This window comes from Telmatherina bonti, assembly GCF_933228915.1.
Source record: "Telmatherina bonti genome assembly, chromosome: 12".
Taxonomy (NCBI): domain Eukaryota; kingdom Metazoa; phylum Chordata; class Actinopteri; order Atheriniformes; family Telmatherinidae; genus Telmatherina; species Telmatherina bonti.
Genome location: NC_136610.1, coordinates 21,621,827 through 21,644,384, shown reverse-complemented (window position 1 = coordinate 21,644,384; position 22,558 = coordinate 21,621,827). Strand labels below are relative to the sequence as shown.

At 38.0% G+C, this 22,558-nt stretch overlaps 1 protein-coding gene across 1 annotated transcript in view; it reads right to left on the bottom strand.

Moving 5' to 3' along the window:
- Positions 1-22,558, bottom strand: part of drp2 (dystrophin related protein 2) — a 129,667-nt gene that overhangs the window by 49,557 nt on the left and 57,552 nt on the right. Inside the window, exons 3-6 of the mRNA XM_079249512.1 lie at positions 16,711-16,867; positions 4,250-4,370; positions 3,607-3,718; positions 757-913 (exon numbers count right to left, since the gene is read on the bottom strand). Of these exons, the coding sequence (XP_079105638.1) occupies positions 757-913; positions 3,607-3,718; positions 4,250-4,370; positions 16,711-16,867 (547 nt within the window). The remainder of the gene's footprint in view (positions 1-756; positions 914-3,606; positions 3,719-4,249; positions 4,371-16,710; positions 16,868-22,558) is intronic.

The following is a 22,558-nucleotide window of genomic DNA, read 5'->3' as shown; positions in this document are numbered from 1 at the left end:
ACAAGATATTTAAAGTGTCACCAGCTGACACTGGTTCATATTCGCACCCTATGTGCATCCATATGTCTGCCTTTCATATGTGTGGGAGTAAGCGCATAAAAGGGAAAGAGTGCAGATGAGGTTGAACTGACAAGTCTTCCCTGAAGACGGAGTAGAACATGTGCTGGCTGTGACAGGAGTCCAAACAGTGACGTGATTACTGTGAAGGGGCCTCACTTATCATGAATAGTGCCACACAATTACAGACAGCAGCAGCACCACTCGGTGCTCCATAATGACTAAACCAATGGCCTGCCATTTGTTCGACAACATCTATTCAACTGTGGATTGTAACCCCTGCCATGTCACCGTGTCATTTTGAAGTGCCATGTCCTTGTCATTATCTGTCAGATTGCAGCTACTCTACTCGGGCAAACAAAACAAACATTTTGTAGCATCACAGTCTGATACGGTTCTCATTTATTCATGACTAATTCATCATTGCAGTGTTTTCTTTGTGACAAAACAAGTCAGATGATGCTGTTCTGATGTTTGTTTACGACATGTCAGAGAGCCATAATGTGTGCTTATTCAGCAATAGCTTAAGGCTATTACCTCTAAGGAGACAATTAAATTACTCTGCAGGTTTAACTAATTTTTTATGAGGTTTAATGATAATGTGTCTGCATTAAAAAGTGTGCGTATGTGTGTGTGTGTGTGCATGTGTATTGTGGAGATAAGAAAAATAAGGAGTGTGTGGTTTGTTTGTGTGTCCACCTTAGTTGCATCTATGTGATCCTGCAGGGAGTCGATGAAGAGGTCACCAACAGGCTCCCAGGCATCTCTCACTCCCTCTGCCTGCCCCAGGGCCCCTGCCAGCTCCTCCATGGCTGCCTGGATCTGCAGAAGGCGCTCCAGTGTCCTCTCCATGTGTCTGGAAGTTTAGTTGAAAATGATATTCATTTCTACCCAACTTAAGGTTTATTGGCAATGCCAGAAAGCAATATTTACAGCTATTTATTGACATTTTCAGACTCTTTTTTTTAACAAAGTTTAGTAGAGTTGTGTGTGCAATTATGTTTACAAAACAAAGTAAAAATATACAGAGTCCCTAAAGCTAAGTAAGGAAATGCTTCTTAATTTTTTAATAGAACAATGCCTCCAAACAAAAGCCAATATAATTTCTTTTTTTCTGAAAAGCAAGTTTTGGTGCCCTGAATTTTTTTTTCCTTATCCAGATTTTGATATGTGTGTTTTTTTAATTGTTTCTGTAACATATGACAGCTTCCGCATCATACAATTAGCTTACAGTATTATTATTATTATATGTAACATATTGCTGCTTAACCTTGTTGCAGATCAGCAAACACACACATACACATACACATTTAACAAAGAAATTACCTTCGACTCAAGAACTTTTTATATATAAAGGTTTCTCTTCAAAAGGCTATTTTCCAAAATATACCGTACATTCATGAATATACACTGCCTGGCCTAAAAAATAAAAAAAGTTGACACCTGGATTTAAAGGGACATTGTGTAACATTTTCTGCTTTTTCATGGCCAAAATTAATGTCTGCATTCATAAATGTGTACCATTCAGTGTACTCTGACCCCCTACTAATAATCTGATACATTCTTGTAAGCAAAGAATTTTGGGTTTGTTCATAGATATGATGGGTAAGCCTGTAGGGAAGCACCATGACAGTCTTCCATGTTGAAACTACAGCCGCTGGTAAGGGCCAAATAGCACCAACGTGCAATAAGAACATGTTTTTCCTGCTAGCCAGCGCACAGTTATTGAGATGAAGGACGAAAAGATCTTCCTACCCTTGCAAGTTGAAAAATATGTTCAATATTCATTTGCAAAAATGCAGGATCATTCATTTGGATTGTGCAACAGCAGTGCAGAAGATGCTTTGAACATCACCAACAAAGCGAAATGGGACACTTAAAAGGCAGCTTGACCAGAACATCCAAAAAGGGCCAGGATTGAGCTAGCTTTCCCCAGTTGGCATGAGTTCAGGTAGGAGAAAGATTTTTAAGAGGAATGCTGAAATTGCTAACTTTCTCTATGACAAGTAAGTCAAGTGTACTTCCCAAATTAGCTAAAAGCTAACTTTTTAATTTGGTTTTCTTAGACAGAGTTGCTTGCTACCAAGAAGGCTTTGTGTAGCGGTCAGACTTTCCCATCATCAATACAAGATCTTGGATTAAAAAAAAAATGCAGCACCAGATGGAAATAAATCTTGTGACATTGCAGGGATTTTTTTAAACAATCCTCCAGCAACTGCATGCTGCTATCAAGGTGAATGTTGGTCCAACAAAATATTAGAGAATGATTTTTTTTTGTTTTTTGGTTGTGACAGTTTTTTTGGCAGGCAGTATGTATTCAAACTGTGTCCAAGTAAATGCATGTCATTCTAAAATCACACATCTTTGAGCTACATTCTCATCCTATAAATGAAACGCACCCCAATTTGAAAAAATATATGAATCTTTCAGCCCTTGACATCTGCCAGACCATCTATGATTAAGCACAAGTTTACTCTTTATTCATAAGACATGTCTAACTTCTGAGCTCTGACATTAGATAAAAAGAATTTCAGTATGCGGTTTTTGAATGTTAAGTTATTTAGGAACTTGACAGTAAAATTTTATTCAATAATTAAAGAAGAACATATTACCCAAGCTCAGCCTTTTTGAGAAACTAAGACCAAAAAAAGTTGATCTTTTAGAAAACAATCCCAACTAAGATATTCTTGATTATGTTCTTGATTGCCTAAACTTGAACATAAATCTTGTATCAATATTACTCACAAGGACTGTCATTTTTTAAGTTCTTGTGTTTTGAAAACTTTCGTCTTGAGCTAAGCTAATTCGCCATTTGCAACTTCACTTCCTCTGATTATGTCCTTTTAGGTTTCTTTGCTAAATCATCCATGCTGTGTGTTCAAAATTGCAAGTATGTTGATATCCAGTGTCACACAATCCAGTAAAACCAATTGCAGCTGTTACATGATGCTTTGGACTACAAAAAAAGAAAAAAAAAGTGTACTGTGTGGTTTCTCAGCACCATGTTGCTGCAGAATAATGAAAGCTCCATGTATGTACATACTGAATGTCAGTGTGCTATCAAAACAAGTCAGAAGCACCAAATTTTAAGGTTGGGAACTATTGTATTATTTCTATAAGTTCCAATACCAATCACATCTTTCTAGCCATCACTTAACTTAAAGGTATTATCAGTCAAATCCAGTCATTGTGTAGGTCATGTGAGTTACACTCTGTTGAACCTGTTTCTATCAAGTTGTGAATTAATATGTAAGTAGCTTCTTAATATAGTTTTAGGAAAAGGAATAGCCCTTCCAAAAAGTCCCAAGATAAATCAATGGGTTTGTACGATGATTAATGGTAATGGAAAGATATAAAAACAAACAAACAAAAAAATCATAAAATATTTTTAAAAGATTCCCAAATTAGAGTGGGACTCAAACTTGGTATTACACAACTTGCAGATTTCTTAAAGAAGCATTGAAGTAGTTATGTTGAAGTGAATTTTCAGGGGCCATTTTAAAAGAAAAACTGATTTAATGTATAGTAGATCTAAAAATAGTATCCAACCTATGGCGGTCCACACAGCGTGCAGTCAGTTTTTCCCACAGGTCACTGGCAACATTTGCCTGCTTCCACACAGAGCGGCTCACATTCAAGATCCGTCGACGAGGAGATACCTCTGCAGAAAGTGGGAGAGGTTAGATGCCAGGGTTTAAAAGTGCAATAAAGGAGCTTTGAAATAAATTTGCTGGAGAAATAATTTGGATTGAGAAGAAGGATGGTTAAGAGGTCAGACACGAGGTGCAACGACTTGAGATAGGTGTTTTACCAACTCAATGAAATGTAAGGGAACCAAAGGAAAGGAGGAGGGCAACTCAGTCAAGGACTTTTCCAGTATCCCTCCAGTAAACACTCTCAGGTGAGAGCCTCGGAAGGGAATGTGATGGTTGAGAAACAGAAAAGCAGGGTGCATTATTGATCTGAGCAGATGGTACTTTGGAGTTAGTGAACTACAGCTAATTGGTCCCAACTAAAACCATTTCCCTAAACTCAGCGTGACTCCAGAGGACAAATCACTGCTAATAACTGCAAATGGATGATTTCACCTGCGTGTTCCTATCAAATGAACTCTGGGGCTCAGCTGAGGAGAAATGTGAGTGTGACATTTTGGCTAGCACAGCAGTTGGCAGTGAGTACGGAGGGAACAGACCTTTTCCATCAGTCAAGGTCTCCTCTGGCTCCTGGAAGGGGTGCTGAGCCAGAAAGGCCTGGGCAGACTCCAAAACAGAGTAGATGAAGGGCCCGCGAGACTTGACATCTTCCATGAATGCCTGCAGATAGTAAGAGAAGGAAGAATGAAAGTTTGAAGTTGTTTCCAAGTCTGAGTGTTGGATGTACTGAAGGAGTTGAACCCGCGGTTATTTCAAGTTAAATAAGTTTATTTGATGCTGCTAAAAGTAATACTGTGTCTGCAGTGTAAGGAAGAGTCATATCAGCAAAATTACTTTTAAATTAATACTAATTAATGCCTTTCTGATTGTGGTATATTACTCAATGCACTTAATTTTCATATAACATGACATGAATGAATGTTTTCCTCTCTACTGGTGTATGACCCTGATTAATGTATAGACTGTAAAACTATGAAGGTTAACATGATTTGTAAAGCTGTAAGAAGAAATTAAACTTGACTTTGATTTTTCTGAAATGCGCTGTGGCCCACAAGTCCAAGCTATAGAAAGGGCCTTAAATCACACACTTCTTAGTATAATTCTTTCTCACCCACATTTTAATTGATCTGGTTAGTCATTTATTACCAGTGACCAACATTATGGTTGCCTGTGTAAAGTCTGTTTTTCCTATTTTACAAGATATTATCGCTACATCTGACTAGAGCAGTGCAAAGACAGAAGAAACACAAAGCAAAAAAAAAAAGAAACATTGAAAAAAAGTTATTCTTCAGAAATGATTAATAAAGTGAGACTGGGAACTCCAACAATTGTCTTTTGTGCAGTTATAAACACCATCAGGGACTGTGAACCATCAAGGCATGACAATGAGTAAAAAACTCATAAAAGATACAGAATTTTTTTTTTTTTTTTTTTTTTTTTTTTTTTTTCAAGCTAATACAGTTCCAATTGCCATTGTCCCAGAAAGCCCACAGACAAACAAGATACCAGCTGTAGCCAGACAGCAAGCTCAGATGTGAGCAATCTGTGGGGACTAAAAAAACTGCTGAATACCAAAACCCCCAAATTCTTTCTCTCGTGTTCATTTTAATCTTAGGAAATCTTTTAAATAATATGCAGTTTGCTATGAATGTATGAAATGTAATTTGGATTTAAATGTTCAAGTCCCACATGTTATCTTTATATGTGTGTATGTCAGCCAAGGCTGCCTTTGTTCCCTCCAGTTGATTCAAAATTCATTACCAGGAAAAAAGACACAAACACATCATCCATGCCTACCTTCCTGCACTGGCTTCCTGTTAGATTTCATGTTGATATTAAGATCTTACTGCTCATCTCTAAAGCTTTATATGGCGTTGCCCAAAATCAAATCTCTGAGCTTTCGTGCTGGTGTGCACTCTCCTGACCACTGGGATCCACACATGGTGCCCAGGTCACTTTTCCCGGATTATAGCTTAAGATAAATGGAATTTGAGCACTATCCATTAAAACTCCAGTCTTATAAAGGTCTTTGCCAGATAACTTAAGGTCCACTAAGTCTGGCACTACCTTCGAATCCTCCCGCTGAAATCCTTGGTTAATGTCTGATACAACTATCACATTTTATCATTCAGCTGTTGTGACAATCCATCTGAACAAATCCTTCCTGCTTCTTAAAAGGACAATAATTGTGGTTATTGTAATTGACACTGTCACCTGTGGATTAAAGTGGAGAAGATCCATTCATCAGTTAGTAACCTGCCAACAATTCAGATATTTTACGATCAGAAAACAACTGGGGCTTCAAGAAACAAAAGACTGATAGTTGCCTTTTAATCCACTGTTTTGTTTTAATCCTTATGACTTGATTTTATCCTGTAAAGCACTTTGTGTTGCCTGAGGCATGAAAAGTGCTCAAGAAATAAAGTTTGATTTGATTTGATTAGAAAGAAGACCTTACATCCGACAAGAATTAGAGACCATTTCTAAAACTCCAGCAACTGGTCTAATAGTTTCTGAGATATTACAGGCATTTGTTAAAAGAAGAGGATACACTGTGGAAAATGTCACCCTATTCTTCCATGGGAAGAGTTCAAATATAAAGGTTCTTTGTAACAAGCTCGCACACTCTGATGGATTTTTATAAATTAGGACAAAATTGATATTGTACAAAAAAAAATTTCTAAGCCTTTAAGGGGATAAAATAAAGCTTAAAAAATAATCCATTTTATAGTTTAAACATTTGCCTTATTGTGTAAATCATTGTATTTTCCACCAATACTTCACTCAGGTCTGAAAGAGAAAGATATGTGCATGTTTTCACCCCCAAGTTCAAGACAGCATCAATACACAGTGCTTGTTTTGACGCAGAGAGATACTCATAAAATCAGGATCCAGCCTGAGTATACTTATGCAGTTAAGCTGAATAATTGTGGCCAAAGAATGTCAGATTGTGAGTAAACAGCCAGGAGCTATACTGACACATATAAATATATATGAACAAGACAGAGGATTTCTAAAAATATTGTGTACAGAATGAAGACTGAGTGACACCCTTTAAGGATAGTATAATTTCTCATGATCAACGTCAGCTCCATAGAAATTTCTCCTGGTTTAGAAAACACTGAACTTGTTGACTTAAGATAAATGGCTGTTTTTAAAAAACATCTTCTCAATATAATGTTATAGGTTTGTATTTAATTGATAGGAATAAATTGAAAAAGAACATTTTACATAACAATAAAGCAGCAATGAGCTATTATAAGCTAAATAAATGGTCAAAACAACCCCAAGAGAGAAGTTTCCATGGCAACCATTACTAGTACCAATCTGTGATAACAGCTTTAGAGAGATACAATTGTCTTTCACTGGTTCGATCCCTGGCAAGATGCTGAAGTGTCATCTTGAGTGTGTGTTAGCTAAGGCCTTACTGTACAGTATGAGTAAATGTGGCTTGTGCTTTTTCCTGTAATCTTGGCCAACAAAAACAGAAAATAAACTAACAATGCAGTTCATCAAATATTTTTATAATCATTCATAGAGACCAAAAGCACATCATATTGTGGTTGCATAGATTATTGATTAAAAGTACATGCTGAATAAAATTCTATTAACCAAACACATGAAAAAATAAATAGAAAAACTAAAAGCAATTGACAAATTAAGCTAATCACAAGTGCAGTCAAAACAGGTGTGACAAGACACTGCATTCCATATATTCCTTTGTGTTTGCTACTGAAATCACATTCCTCTTCAAAAGCAAGGAAGGAAGTGGTTTAAACTTTCTCCACATTGCTCTCCTTTTTGCTCTTGTTGTCTTTCTGTGACTTATCTTCATCTTCCCTGAACTCAGGATTTTAGCCTGGACATTAGTTGAGATTTCCAACTTTCCTGTTGGCATGAAACTCATCATAACACTTGTTCATAGTCCCATCAGAAATCATCCAAATTAGGAAAGAAAAACCCTTAAAAACAGTGTTTCTACAGAAAAATGTCATTATAAAATCTCAAAAAGAGACCAAGTAATACAAAATATGACAAAAAGTTACTGCAGCATGTTGCCACTAGTTGGCTGTTCTGTCATAGTTGCATCACATGGCAACAAAACAGGCTTAATGATCATGACGATCATTACGTACAACAAATTCAAAGTTTTTCTTTGTAAAGCAGCCATAGAATAGACTCAAGAAAGAGTGGATTTCTTTTCTTTTTTTTTGTATGTTTTGTTGAATTTTTCATCTAGATTTTTATTGATGGTCTTACTTAAAGATTATGCAATTCCACACAGGCTGACATGCAAAAACATTTTCAGAAAAGGAGAGATCAGTTGGTTTGGACAAATGCGTCTGCACAAATGCATGTGTTACTGAACTCACTAGATACACTCTCTTTCCCACACACACACACACACATACACACACAAACTCACATACACACACTAGCAGTGATCTACAAGCAAGACCACATGAGATTACAAGGCTGTCTGCTTGTGCTGAAAGCCCAAGGCACAATAGGAGCCAGATCTACTGGGAGTGCTGGTCATCTGGTCTCCATGCACAGAAGTGCCAATTAGCTGAGTCTCTACTACTCCATTAGTCCAACTATCCTCACTGTGCAAATTACACCACTAAGAGCTCATGATGTAAGAAAATGCACACTCACCTACATGCCTTAACTTTCTGCTTCAGCTCTGAGCCATGAGCTCCCATGGGCTTTGGAGAAAGCCAGTGTGTCAACCATCCACATTCTCCTACACTAATCTTTGTTCTGTATAACACACACTAATCTCACACAGGTATGAGATTTATTTCCGGTGATATTCCCCCTCTTCAGAGTAATTTATTTGGGGGAAGCAAGCATTTTCGATCCTCTTATGGTATAAAGAGATTAAATTTCAGCTAAAAATCTACATTTTCATTTTAAGTAAGCAGCGCTGTTCAGCCCAATAGTGACAGTGTTTCAGAGTGTATAATCACAACAAGACTAGGGCCTAGCAGGCCTGATAACATCTAATAAGTTGAGTAAAACAGAAAGTCCCAAATGAAATGGCAACTAACACAAGCTGGCACCAAGTTAACAAGCAGAAGTGAGTGACAATGGAAAGCTGGGACACGAGATAAGATTCCCAGTGTAACAAACATAAAGACTTTTTTTCTCCAACTTCCTCCCTGACACACTGTCTCTCCAATCACAAATTTCCCCCAACCTCACGCCCCCCCCCCCCCCCCCCCTTTCCCTCCTGTACCCTCTTTTCACTTCATCTTCTCCAGTTCTCTATTCTTTCAACCCTCTCTTTAGATGCTTGCTGCCCAAGGAGGAGCTGAGCCATGGATTCCCCGAGCCAGCTGTCATGTTAAAACTTTAATTCCAGCTAAATTTCACACTCAAAGGCTTCATCTTTGCTTGGAAGAACATTAAGAGCGGAGCCTTCAGATCAGATTAAGATACATTATGCATGGAGTGGAGAAAAGTCAGGGGGAGGAAATGGCTTCATTGACTTGGTTTAACCATGTTGATGGCTTTCTTTTTACTCCCTGTGGATGCTTCCCCTCAATGTGCTTCTGACAATATAGATGAGGGTAAATTTTCCTTAAAATTTTCCTTTCATGTGATGCAAAAAATATTCTGCAGCTGCAGCAGACTAACACAACCCTCTCTCAGCAGGGATGCTCAGTCATCTCAACATCCATACCAACACCATGCTCAAATACATAGACCCATCATTCCCCACCGTTACCACCCCAAATGCACACAAAGCAAGAATGCTTTGCAAACACTCGTGCTGACATGCACATTCTCACGCACATGCACACATATGAAGGGAACGAACTACATTCACATAACGCCATCAGAATAAATCCACTTAAGATCAATAATTCACATTTCTTAAAACGCTTTAATTCTCTATAGAAAACTGGGAGGCAATTTCCCTCTCTTCTTTGTTGGAAAAGTTTTAGTGCGACCAGACGCATGGGAAGCAGAGGCGTCACAGATTATAAAGACGTGCGGTGCTGAAAATGGGACAAATGAGAGAGGAAAGGAGAGAAGAGGACACGAGAGGAGTGAAAGTGGAAACTCAGAATTTCTGGTGGCTCCTCAGTGTTAAAAGGATATTTGTAGGAAAAGGAACTTAAAATTGTGGTTTTGGAGCATGGCAGCTAGTCAAAGTACATGGGAAGGGGGGCAAAAAGGGAAGGGCAAAAAGCCAGGACGAATTACAAGGAAAGGATAAAGGAAGGGAGGGAGTGGATAGTCCAGAATAATGTGAAGCACCAGCTAAGGTGTGTGTTTGAGTACGTCTATGTGGGAACCACAAATCTCGCCCCATCAATGCAAGTTGCCTTTCAGACACAATGAACAAGATGACAGTTCAGAAAATTGGAGAAGGTGAAATTGGGGGGGGGGGGGGGGGGGGGGGCTGTGGTTATCCAGCCAATTACGTGTGTGTGAATGTTGGCTACTGGGAGAACATTTGTCTTTCTCTGTCTGTGTGCATGAGTACATCAGTCATAGTTTGCAGAGTGACGAAGGTGATTTGACATGAAAGACAATTTCAAGGATGTCAAGTTGATCTTTAAAAAAAAACTACTTGTCCAGCAAGAGCTAGAAACCAAAGTGCTCAAATTACAAAGGCTCCCAGAGGAAAGGAAAATCAGAGTAGAGATCTAAAAAAATGTTTCATTAATTTCTTCCACATAAAACCAAAATGAGTAAATTGCTTATTTCTGCACTCTCTCATCTTTTTTCAAAAGTGAAATACACTGAAAGGCTCAAATTAGCCTTGTTTTAAGTTTCAAAAGAGATATTATAAAGCTCTAGATTTCTTTACTTTTGCAGCACTTTTTGTTCTCATGTGTAGAAAATCCAACTTTTCTTCTTATAAACTCAATCTATTCTCCTTTCTGCCATCCATTAAATCTAATTCCTGAATATCACACTGAGCTCAGGCAGAACAAATGAAAAAGTCTCCACAAATACTCTAAATTTTATGTTTTCTTTTTTTTCTTTTTTTTTTTTTTTACTAATATTACATTAATTTAACAAATATTTATCGCGATAATGCCCAGCAAGGTGTCCATTACTAGAAATGAATGGATGGCGTGAACCATCCAATGCAAAGTTAAAGATGATTGCTTCCGCCAAGTTCATTCATTAATTTGATTCAGACGAGTTGAAGCCGAAATATTTGGAAAACTTGCTCGACTGAATTACCAAATAACACTGTTTTTTATACCAGGAGAGGTCATTTTTTTAGTTTTCAAAGTACTGACTGCCTGAGATGCTTTAAGAGCTGAGCCCGTGGCTGTGGCTATGAGAGCCACTGGAAAGCCTCCAGTACATGCAGGGATGTATGGGGATATAGTGTGCTTAAATAAAACACAATAAAAATCACACCATTTTGACTGTATCATCTTTGAGACATAATCTAAAGCTACTATCTTCCATTAAATGGTAAAAATGTCTCCATTTCAACACTGACATTTTCATGTTCCATTATAAATTATGACTTAATATGATTCAGAAATCTTTGCATTCTGTTTGTATTTAAAGTACAGACAATGGAAAGCTGGGACATGAGATAAGCCAGTACCTCTTGGTACTGGCTGTACCTCCTGGGTATCCCTTTTGTGGACGTGTCTTTCAAATTAGATTCCCACCTTTTCCTCCATGGTGCCTCCTTCTTGTTTTTTATATTCATGTTATGTTGGACAAGCATCTCCAGGTTCACTTTTGCCATACTCCTATTTCTCCAAGTGAAGTTTAGCAGAAATATGAGCGATATCTTAGAAAATGCTGAAATTAAAATGAAGTCAAAGTGAGAATCACATTTCTGTCTCCTGAGCTTTGAAAAAAATACTGGAACAATTTACTCTGCTTGTTGTCTGCAGATATGTTTGAACAGACTGACAAGGAGTATGACTGAACAGTGAGACAGAGACAAACACACACATGCACACATCTGCCTGCTGGGCATTTCCTGTGTATGCCAAGTTATGAGCCTCCCTGAACACATAACACACAGGGCTATAAAACATGTCAATTAAAAGGATTTCAGAGGAGAGACTTTGATCCTTTGAAGACATCCAGGGAGTCAGCCGTTATCTCACCACTGGGTATCATTGCCACATGCAAAATTAAAATTTATTGAGCACAAATTGGCTGAAACTTTTAGTCGTTATAATGGCTTTACTTATTAAGAGTTCAAAAACTGGATGCAGACATTCAGCATCACAATAATTCAATGGGGTATATATGTGTGCGTGTGTGTGGGGTGTGTGTGGGGGGGCGTATCTTGCACATCAACAAGATGTGCAAGATGTTTTATTATGTTCATCTGAGAAGTGACTGAAAGACCAATTTGTTCATCAGAATCACAAAATGTTTCTGAACATGCAGGTTTACTTACTTAATAAATGAAACTCAACTCAACCTCTAGTGGGTTTAAAAGCAGCTGCGTGAACTGTAAAATGCTGTTTGATTAAAAACAGTAGTAAGATTTTAGTCCTAACCAGGATCATTTTCTTACTCGAGCAAATAGCTGGGATTTTTAACGCTGTTGGCTGAACTCAGCCAGGAAAGGACGAAGTTTTACTGTTGTGTTTACATCTAACAATGGCAACTAGTAAATAGGGTGACAGGCTGCAAAAATAATTTAAAAATAAAAATTATCTTTTTTTAAACACCAAACATGTAATGTAATGCACAAACACGACAAAGAAGGAACTGAAGTGTTTAAGTAAAGTACATTTGTGTTATTAACTCAATGTAACTGAGATGTTATTAATTGTGTCATCTCCATCATCCAAACCTTCCCTTTACATAGCTAATAGTCTGTATTTGGTCATGTTTTATTTAAAAAAAAAAAAAAAAAATTGTTTTACAGCAAAACTGTTGATTTTCCTATCTTTTACAAGAAGTAAAACATGTTTTGCATGACAAGAGACAGAACAATAATGGCTTATGACACTGACTTGAACTGATCTACGAGCAGGACAGTTTCAAGGCTCATTTATTCAAAAGTGACAATGTGTTTGCTTTTGTTTTTTTATTTGTTTCTTTGTTGTTTTTTTCCTGTTTGTTTTCTTATTCATCCTGTCCAGCACAATAGCAAGCAGAAAGATGCTCAGGCTGCTGTGTGTTGAACACAAAGGAGAGAGTAAGCAGAAAGGAAATGGAGAGAGAAGAGAAGAAAAGGGAGACAAAGATACTCCAGATAGAAAGCAGCAGCGTCAGCTATTCATTCAAAAAGACAAAAAAAAAAAACAAAAAAACAAGAAAACAAAACAAAATGCACAGCAAAGAGCCAGAGAACAACCCCTGAGTACAAATCCCTGCTAGCCCACCACAGGAACAACCAAGCATCCTCCGAGAGGTGAAGTTGCGTGAAGTTCTGTTTGGGAGGTTCAGACAAATCCAGCAGATGCTTGTTAAAATGACTGTTGGAGAAACTATTATGGGTTTTTGTTTGTATTAAGTATTAGACATATATGCATTGATTTGCTGTGATCCTGCTGTGTTTTGTGTCTATGCACAAAACTTTCTTTAAGTCATATGATCCTTGTCTGGAATGCGCTGATGAAGTCTGAGACAGGGAGCGTTTCCTGCAGGGCATCTGTTTTTGTCAACTGCTTGGTTGACCAGTTGTCTAAGGTTAAAGGTTAAAGGTAATAAAGCAATATATTGAGTGATTGATGCTTAGTGAGCTCAGTTTAGCTCTGAATAAGAGAGAATGATTGTTTTCTGTGGTGTGCCCAGCAACTAGGAGGAGTTAAGCATGGTTTATAATCGGGTGTTACTTCAGCATCTGCAGAGAGAGTTTTCTCTCCAAGCTCCAGCGTATGCTTGTATTAGTTTATAATAAAATGTTCATTGTAAGAAGACAGTTGACTCTTAGATGTATTACAACTTCTTAAGACCAGAGTATTTTCCACCACAATGACAATGATAGAAAGCGCAAGTTTCAGAAACTAGAGCCCATCCAAGCAGTTAGCATGCTCACACTCACAGGGAAAAGGGACCGATGAATCTAATGCTTGTCTTCAGAATGCAAATGGCAGAAGGAAGCCAGAGTACATGAAGAGAACCCACACATGCATGGGAAGAACATCCAAAGTGTTTGACCTCCCCCACAGTTAGAGAAAAAACATAAATGAATGCTCTGCTGCTGAAATGCTCCCACAGTGGTATGAACCCACTTGGAGGAAACCACATACTGCCTGACACAGAGCCATGTCTGGTGGAATCCTGAGGCAAAGCTGATGTGCTTACGGCTCCCAAGCGGTCATCACTCACACCCCTTTAGCTGAGCAGGGCTTTTTAAGGTCTTTGTAGCAATAGAATTAGAATAAGCATTACTTATGACAATGTGAAAAGGCATTTATCTTTATGCAACTGAGATATAGGCTACAACTGGGAAACAAAGGGTGTAGAGACCCACAGAAATAACTGAAAAGTCATGGTCACATTGGTAATGTGGTGGAAACTCCCAGCAAGTGAACATTATCTTCACCACAAACCACACCTTCAAAGAAAAAGCATAACAGAAAATGAGCCAAAACTAAATAACTGGGCTCTTTTTCTCTCCGGATGTAGTTTCAGGTAAGTAACAAAATCTGATATAAATTTTTCCCCATACTGATGAGTAAAGAGTTTGCATTGTTAACATTAAGGGTACAGCTTATTCTCTAACTATAATTTTTCTCCACCAGTTTTATGACAGTGCCTTGTTGTTTTTATTAATATGAAGCTGAGCTGAAAATTACAAGTAAAAAAATCTGTCTCACTACCTTCTGACTACCTTTGGCATCACACTGACATTTATAAACAGCTGACTTTATATTTGACAAAAATAAAAAACTGAATCCCTTATAAAATGAACATATTTACTTCATCAACAGGCACTCTTCTGTATTTTAGGATGCATTCCTTCATCTTTATTATTACTCTTTCTGTAAGTTTAATAAAAGTTTTTATTTTATAACATTGTGGATGAAAATCACACCTGCAAAATTTTATTGCTGCTCCTAGAGGCATCAGCTGCTCCTCACCAGGTGGTGTGAAATATATTCTTAACAGGCTGTTAAATGTCTAAAGCATCCACCTATAAAAGCTGCAACTGAACAATAAAAAAACATAGTCAGAGCACAGCAGGTTCACATCAACATCCACCTGAGAAGAAAAACACAGCTCTGTGATCCAACAAGGAAAATTAATTGACAGTATTTCAAATGAAATTCTGACATTTTCCCTCTTGACTCTAAAGAATTGGTTGACAACCAGTAATTTTCACTCAGATAATGATCCCAGTTTCTCTTCTTTTTATGCACAATGAGTCTGAATATATCTTTCAAGCAGACAAATAAACACTGATTTGTGTCGCTGATCAATAAGGTGTTAGTCTGAGTTTGTGAGCTTGTGTGCTCTTGAAGAGATTTAAAGGCCAGTTCAAACCATTCAGCAACACAAGAATTATCTGACAGGAAGAGATGTTGTTTCTGTCAGTAACTCTAACTGATGTTCCCTTGAGCCTCACACTCTGAAACTGACTAAAGTTAACCATTAAAATGGTTACCAAACCTTTTAGTGTGAAAACCTGTGCTGTTTGTTCAACACATCACGGTCTTGCATGCTGCTAACAAAGAGATGAAAACTAATACTTAAGTGTCTTATTATAAATCAAAGAATGAATTTACCTAAGAGCCACTGGAATCTTTTACAACTATGGTTGCCGTGTGCAGATTGTAAGTTTGTTAATGTGTTTGCATTGTCCTGCTACAACTAATCTCTTTAGTCACAGCTTGGAATAAGTATGTAAACACGGCTGCTTAAGTACGGATAAAAATATTAATCTGGATATCCACGTTTGATGGTAAAAAAAAACAACCTTTCAGTTTAGTTGAATGTCGCGTTAAAACAATCAAGATCTTAATTGTTCAAAGGAAAATGTTAAACATTTATTTATTTATTTATTTTAAAGGAAAATGTTAAACAATCAAATGTTTCAGCTTCACACTGCAAACTAGGTTTTGAGTTTGTTGGTGTGTGTGTGTGTGTATTTTTGTGAACAGTATTCATCTGTCTTTTGACAGGTAATCTGTCAAAGCAAAACTTTGAAAACTTCCTGGGTCTTTTATGGTTCAAAACAATGGGTTGGTTGCAAGCCAAGTGTTTAGTCATAAATATGAAACCGAATGAAACAAAGTGTGAGCTGCTTAAGCTAGAAAGTTCACGCAAGAATAAATCTAAAATCTTAAAGGGCCTTCAACAAGGGGAGGTTACACCAAAACATAGTATTTTACTATATTAAGCATAAAGGTAATCTTTTTTTATTGGATTCAAACCACAGACTTTGAGCAAAAGTCAGTTTGGTAATATCAGTAGTGTAGTGGAGCATTACCTTCAACACAAATCACTCCCACAAAAAAATAGTCTTTGACGTGTTTAAGTGTTTAAGATATCAAAGTATTCACTGTGGAGCACAGAGACCAGACTCTACCAGTAGAAACAGTTACAGCTGAATTCAGAAAAAAGGTTCCAGCTGTTGATCCAGATGTCTGGTACTGACTTGGGCCAGACAATAAGCCTAGTTTCGACTGATTTCCGTGACAACTTCTGTCTCCCGTTGTTTTTGTCTAATAACAATTTCATCTCAGAATATTCTACTGTGTCCAGAGTGCTTCTTGACTCTGTTGACTTTAGGCAAGGTAAAAAAAATGACCCACTTTACAAGCATTTCCACCCCTGAGCCTTCACACATACTTCACAGATCAACACACGCGACCCTGGACACACACGCCATCTATTTTTCATACTGCTGCCATATGGATTCACATGAAAAGCTTTAAAGCTGAGAAGGGTAGGAGCAGGGGTCCCCTCTGTCACATATGGTACTTGTGTGTGCATGAATTTATAAACCTCTTGTGGAAACTATTACGTTTTGTTTTGATGGAATCAATCTTGATTTGCAATGGTTTTATCAAATAATAATTATTCTCCAGTTTACCTGATGGAACTCTCTCTGGTGCTGGACGGCCCCCACGTCGCCTCCTATGGGCAGCTGCTCAGACAGTTCCTCGTCCTTGGCTGTCAGCCATTCTATGATCTCCTGCAGGGAGAGCTGCAGCTTCCCGCTGTTGTCAGAGAAAGCTTCTAGCCGCGCCCTGCCAACACATACACAGAGCTGATTTAGCAAACATTTTCCAACACAGCACCCAAATTCTGAGGCTTGCGTGGGGTCTCTGCTTCTCACTGTTCAGAATATCAATATAGTATTTACTTTTTGTTACATACAAAACCTTTATCAAAAGGTATACTTTATTTCCCATTCAAACCCACCTTTTGACATTCTGTAATGATTTCAGTGGTTGTCTTATGTTTGGCTGTGACTGTCTACTTATTATTTAAGAGAAATTCTCAGAATTTTCTTTCTTTTTTTCCACATCAAACATCTTTTTATCGGGGGCAACTTACATACTAAACTCTGCTGCTCACTCTCTTTCCCCAACAAATGTGGCACCATTTAAAAGGGAAATTAAACAGACTTCCCAACAGAACAAGATTTATTGCTCGTGCCGTTACACACACACAAAAAAGAAAAAAACTGACAAAACCCAAATGTTCTCTTTGTGCTCAGTTTAGTTATTACATAATAATTTTATAACAGCTATACATCCAGAAGTAGCCCTTTTGATTTAGGAATAGTTATACTTCCGCAACCACAGACAAACTCATAATTCAAAATACAATATACTTATCAGAAGTGGCTCTGAGCAAATTTGATCCTTTATTATTGTACAAAACAGCAGCTCCATTTGTCCTATGAGTGTAAGCCACACAGCTAGCTGTTTTATGCCAGTAGTATAGCAACACAAACAGAAGCCAAAAAGATCATCAACCTTTTTGCGTGTCAACATACAAAATTAAACATAGTGCTGAACAATGAACCCTTTTTTCATAATCTTGTTGATGTTTGTCAGTTTTAATATTAAAATCGGTAATTCACTTCATAAAAAAGCCATCTTTGGCTTGTTTTAGTTCCTTTATTACTTTGTTATAACTGAGATTTCAGAGGCACATTGAAGCCCACATCTCATTATTATATTAGCATATTTGCTAATTTAACCTTGTTAAATTGTGCTTTTTGCATGGGTAGGAAACCATCCATCTATTATGCTAACTGCTTAGTCCAATGAAGGGTCGCGGAGAAGCTGGAGCCTATTCCAATTGTCTTTGGGTGAAAGGCAGGGTAAACCCTGGACACTTCACCAGTCCATTGCAGGGCCACACAGAGACAAACAACCACTCACGCTCACACTCACTCCTATGGGTAACCAATCAACCTAACATGCATGTCTTTGGACAGTGGGAGGAAGCCGGAGTACTCGGAGAGAACATGCAAACTCCACATAGATGCTAGTCTATTTTTGTAGCTGAAGATCAGATGTATTTGATGAATGGGCAATCCTAGAACAACCCTGAAATATTTGGAAGAGATTACATTTATCTGAAATAGATACTTGATTGCTTGATCACTCTATTTTGTAGTAGTTGAGCAGTGTTTCCAAAGAGTTAAGCAGCTTTTGCAATTTCTTATTTTACAATGAGGAGGTTGAAAGATGGAGAGACAAGAAATACAAAGTCAGCATACTGCATCTGTACCTGATGATAAATCTGCCAAAATTATAACAGTAACCTTCACATGTAACATGAAGGTGTAAAGCTTGAAAATCACAGTTCTGGCAACTGAAGAATTAGGATTATTAACAGACAGTGTGCAAAGCTGGACAACATTGAAGGCAACTCAAGCATTTGCACAATCCCAGACATCAAGAGCATTGCATAAAGTATGTTACACCTGCACCAACTGTATGTCACGATGCAACAGTCACAGAGAGAGTGGCATACACAAAAAAGCTAGAGAATGTTGCTGGCTGCTAGTTTGCTGGAAAACACAAAGGAAAAAAGAACAAAGATTTGTCTGTTTGCCACCTGCCAGCAGCATGAGAGATGTTAGAGCGATGCTCCACTCCTGTTTCAGTGGCACAGCTGGCACTGGTGAGATGAGGGCATTGTGAAAGCTTCCCAGTGTTTCAATTACACACACAATGGGCCTGCGTTGAAATATCATTATCCCATTTGCTGGTGCGTCACATCAGAGATGCTGGGTTGGGGTTAGCATTTTTTCCAATATTCAAAATGGCAAACTAAAATTGTACATCACATAGTGCTAAGTTGTACAATGCTAAATGGGAAAAAAAAAAAAAAACACTCATCCATGGTTCACCTTTTCCATTAGCATGCTTCCATTAGCAGTGTGATGTTAGTGACTGGAAAAAGTCCTGTAAGGCAGTTTCTTCAAAATTACATTTTGCTCAAACAAGTTCGGACACATGAGGGATTAGGTATCACTTCAATGATGCCAGTTCCAGGAAGGAATGTGACAAATGCTTTAATACCTAGGGTGATAAAAAGAAAAAAAAAAAAAGAAAAAACAACAACAAAAAAAAAAAAAAACCCAGAAAGCAGAGATAAAGCTTGGAAGAGTCCATTTCAGAACTGACAGGCCTCTTTGTTCAACCCTGTGCCAGAAAGCCTGAGTGAAACAGACCACGATGTCCCTTAGCCTCTTGTTGCCCCCTCTAGCTTTGCTCTCTGTGGTAATTGAATCAGAGCAGAACTGCACTTCTGTGGCCCCAGCAGAACAGGTGTGAACACACACACATACACGTACAACACACACTCAACATGAATGCAAATTTTACTTTTAAGTCGCAGACCTGAACATCAGATATGTGTAAGGAAGCAAAGCATGACACTGGCATTTTTGCAGAAAAGCTGAAGAAAAATCTTTAAAAACTGACAGCAACAATTCATACAGAAGTCACACAAAGATAAATAAATAAATCACGCAAACACACAGCAAACACCCCAATAACTGCTGCTTCCATTACGCACACACAGTGGGTGAGACAAATGGAGCACCGCTTGTGCCGTAATGGAATTTTAGCCACATGATGGGCGCTGCCAGGAAAAATTCCTGCCCTGCCAGGCTGCAGGTCGTCCAGGCTGAAGGTCTGGAAGCTGAATGATGGTATTTTTGAATGGGGTTTTTGATGCTCAAGAATTCTAAAAGAAACAAACGCAAAGTAAAGTTTTCTTTCTTCACAAAGTCAAGCTTTATGTCAAACTTAAATAAATTAATAAGCAAATACACCACTTTGTGGGTAAATTTTAAGTTTTTTTTTTTTTTAATCAATCAAACTAATAATAGAATTGCTGAGTTGCAGCAGTGTTATTGTGTGCCTAATAATATAAGTAATTGGTTGAAAGATGTAAAACTAATAAAGAACTGAAGTATCAAACAATATTTCTTTTTTTCATTATGTTGATATCAGCCGTCAAGGTTAGCTTATTTTATTATATGCTATTTTTAAAATGAATATATTTTCTTTTTGATGATAATAAAAACAATACTGAATGTTTTTTTTTGTTTGTTTTTTTGTTTTTTTTTTGCTTTAAGATTAAAGGCAGGGTTTGAGGAATGGAGTATGTCACAAAATATTCTTCCAGGCCTTTATAAACACACAGGTGTATTGTATATGTCAGAGAATGACTCATCCTCAGTCCTTCAGTTTATTGGCAGGTGGGTTTACTTCTTAAGTACTTTATGGTGTCAGCTTAGAATAACTTTGACAAGAGGGTCTGTGTCTGAGAAGAGAAGTAAAGCAAAAAAGTAAAAAAAAATAAATTGAAAGTTTGTGCTAGTGGCTCTTTTGTGTGTGTGTATGTATAGGTATGTCTGTAGTCCTGTACAATAAGATCCTGTAGCCTCCAAGGCTTTCCCAGGAGGAATAAAACAACTTTTATTTTCCTTTTCTTTTTCTCCTTGGCTGGATTAAATTATGGGCTCTTTATCTCCTCTTGCAGTCAGAGTGGTGTCATCCTAGAGGACTGGAGAAAATGACCTTTTTGACCCGAAAGAGGAGGACGGCTTCGGGTGTATTAGTTTTCTTTTCTTCCCCCCCCCCAGATAAACACACAATTCACATTTACCTCCAGATTTCTCTTTCAGGACCTCCTGCAGACCCCAAACCAGATGGTCTGAACAAAACCTCTAACACAATTTACAGTCCCTTAGGTCAATAGATACGGAATGTCACATCGAACTAAGCAACTGGCTCTTGTCAAAATGACACCTTTACACCTCCAGATAAGACTCAACGGCGCCAGGAGAGAGACCCGGCAACTCTGCTTTGATCCTCCCCGAATATACATTCTGGGTGACAGATCCACCCCTCTTCCCACAGGAAGAAACTCCAGATGCACTTCTTTGTGTCTTCTTTAAATTTCCTTTCACTAACTGGTTTAATGTAGCCTACATGATTTTTGTTGATAGGTTTGACTGAAGTTTCCCTTTTTATTCATTCTCATATGTGATTTAAATCCTTGAACTGATCACACATCAGAATCAATCATGAACACTTTACTACATAATGTTGGTTATATCTTTCCAAGTTTGGAACCCCTGTTAAGCAAATAATAGGAATGGATAAGAATGTAACTCTCTTTCAGGATTCATCGGCTGAGGAAGACAAGTCATGCCAATGGATTAATCCACACTTGATAAGAAATATGGGAAATATGCAACAATTGGGTTTCATGTGTAAAAGTATTACTATTGGTAAATGTTCCCTTTCCAAGCAAACAAAACATCTGCATGAGTCCCCAGAATGTTGATTGCCATGCTTAAAGCTAGGAAACAAAGTTAATAATTTGATTATCATGATCATGTTAATGAAATGGGAGAAAGGAACCAGGGCCCGCAGTGAAATAAGACCTGAATCACTCCTACCCTCTTGGTTAACAATCAAAGCTGACCTGATTGGGTAAGACTGACCAGCCTTCTGACTATTAGTGGTTTGTGATTGGTCAGGACCTAGGATGAAGGGTCCAGTTAAATGGACCCGCGCTCTGGACTACAAGGGTTTTTTTTTGTCCTCCCTTGTCTTCTCTCTCGGCCCTTGACTCTCGATCGCCGTGATTCTTGTACTTTGACTTAATTTCGTTGCCCTCTCGCAACTTTCCGCTGTACGCAGCTGTTTCTTTGCTTTCATAAGTTTACTCCATCTCTCTTCCTTTGTGTGCGTAAGATCTTAACGAGATAAGTTTGAACAGAAAAGTAATATTTGTGTTGAAGGCGAAACAAGCCTTGTTTAAGTTTACCCAGCGAACATTTTTATTTTTCCTTTTTGAGATCAGTAATTCACCAGAACCGCAGTTCCACTAATTTTTGCGTCTGTACAAGTACTGCCTACCCTCAGACAGTACGCGTGGAACACAACCTTTGGAATAATTTGAGTACGAGAAACACCGCCCTTGGTTCTGGGATTCTGCTGGACAGAGATCCCAACCCGTTCATCAGAGCAGCTCCAGACCTACTTCTCCCGACGCCAGAAGGTCCATTTCCCGGAGACTTGCAGTCCAGGACAGAACCACCCGGTCCGCCGGCTCCATCAACTGACCCAGCGGGAAAAAGTAGGATCTTCATAGCGCTTTGATATCACTTGTGGTGTTCAACAGTACATCAAATTTAACCAAAGTATAAATTTGAATTCTCATTCAAACACAATATCACTAAGTAAATTTTTAACAAAGATTTAAGTGAAATAACAATACCGATTTAATTGCTTCAATTCCAACCAGTTCCTTTCTGCCCCATTTCATTCAATTCATTTTTACCTCTCATTATTACTGTCATAAATGAAAATCCCTGTAAACAAATTCACTTGACCATCTCACCAATAACCTCTCCATCATTGCTCATTTTCACTGCTGTATGGTTACCATCATTG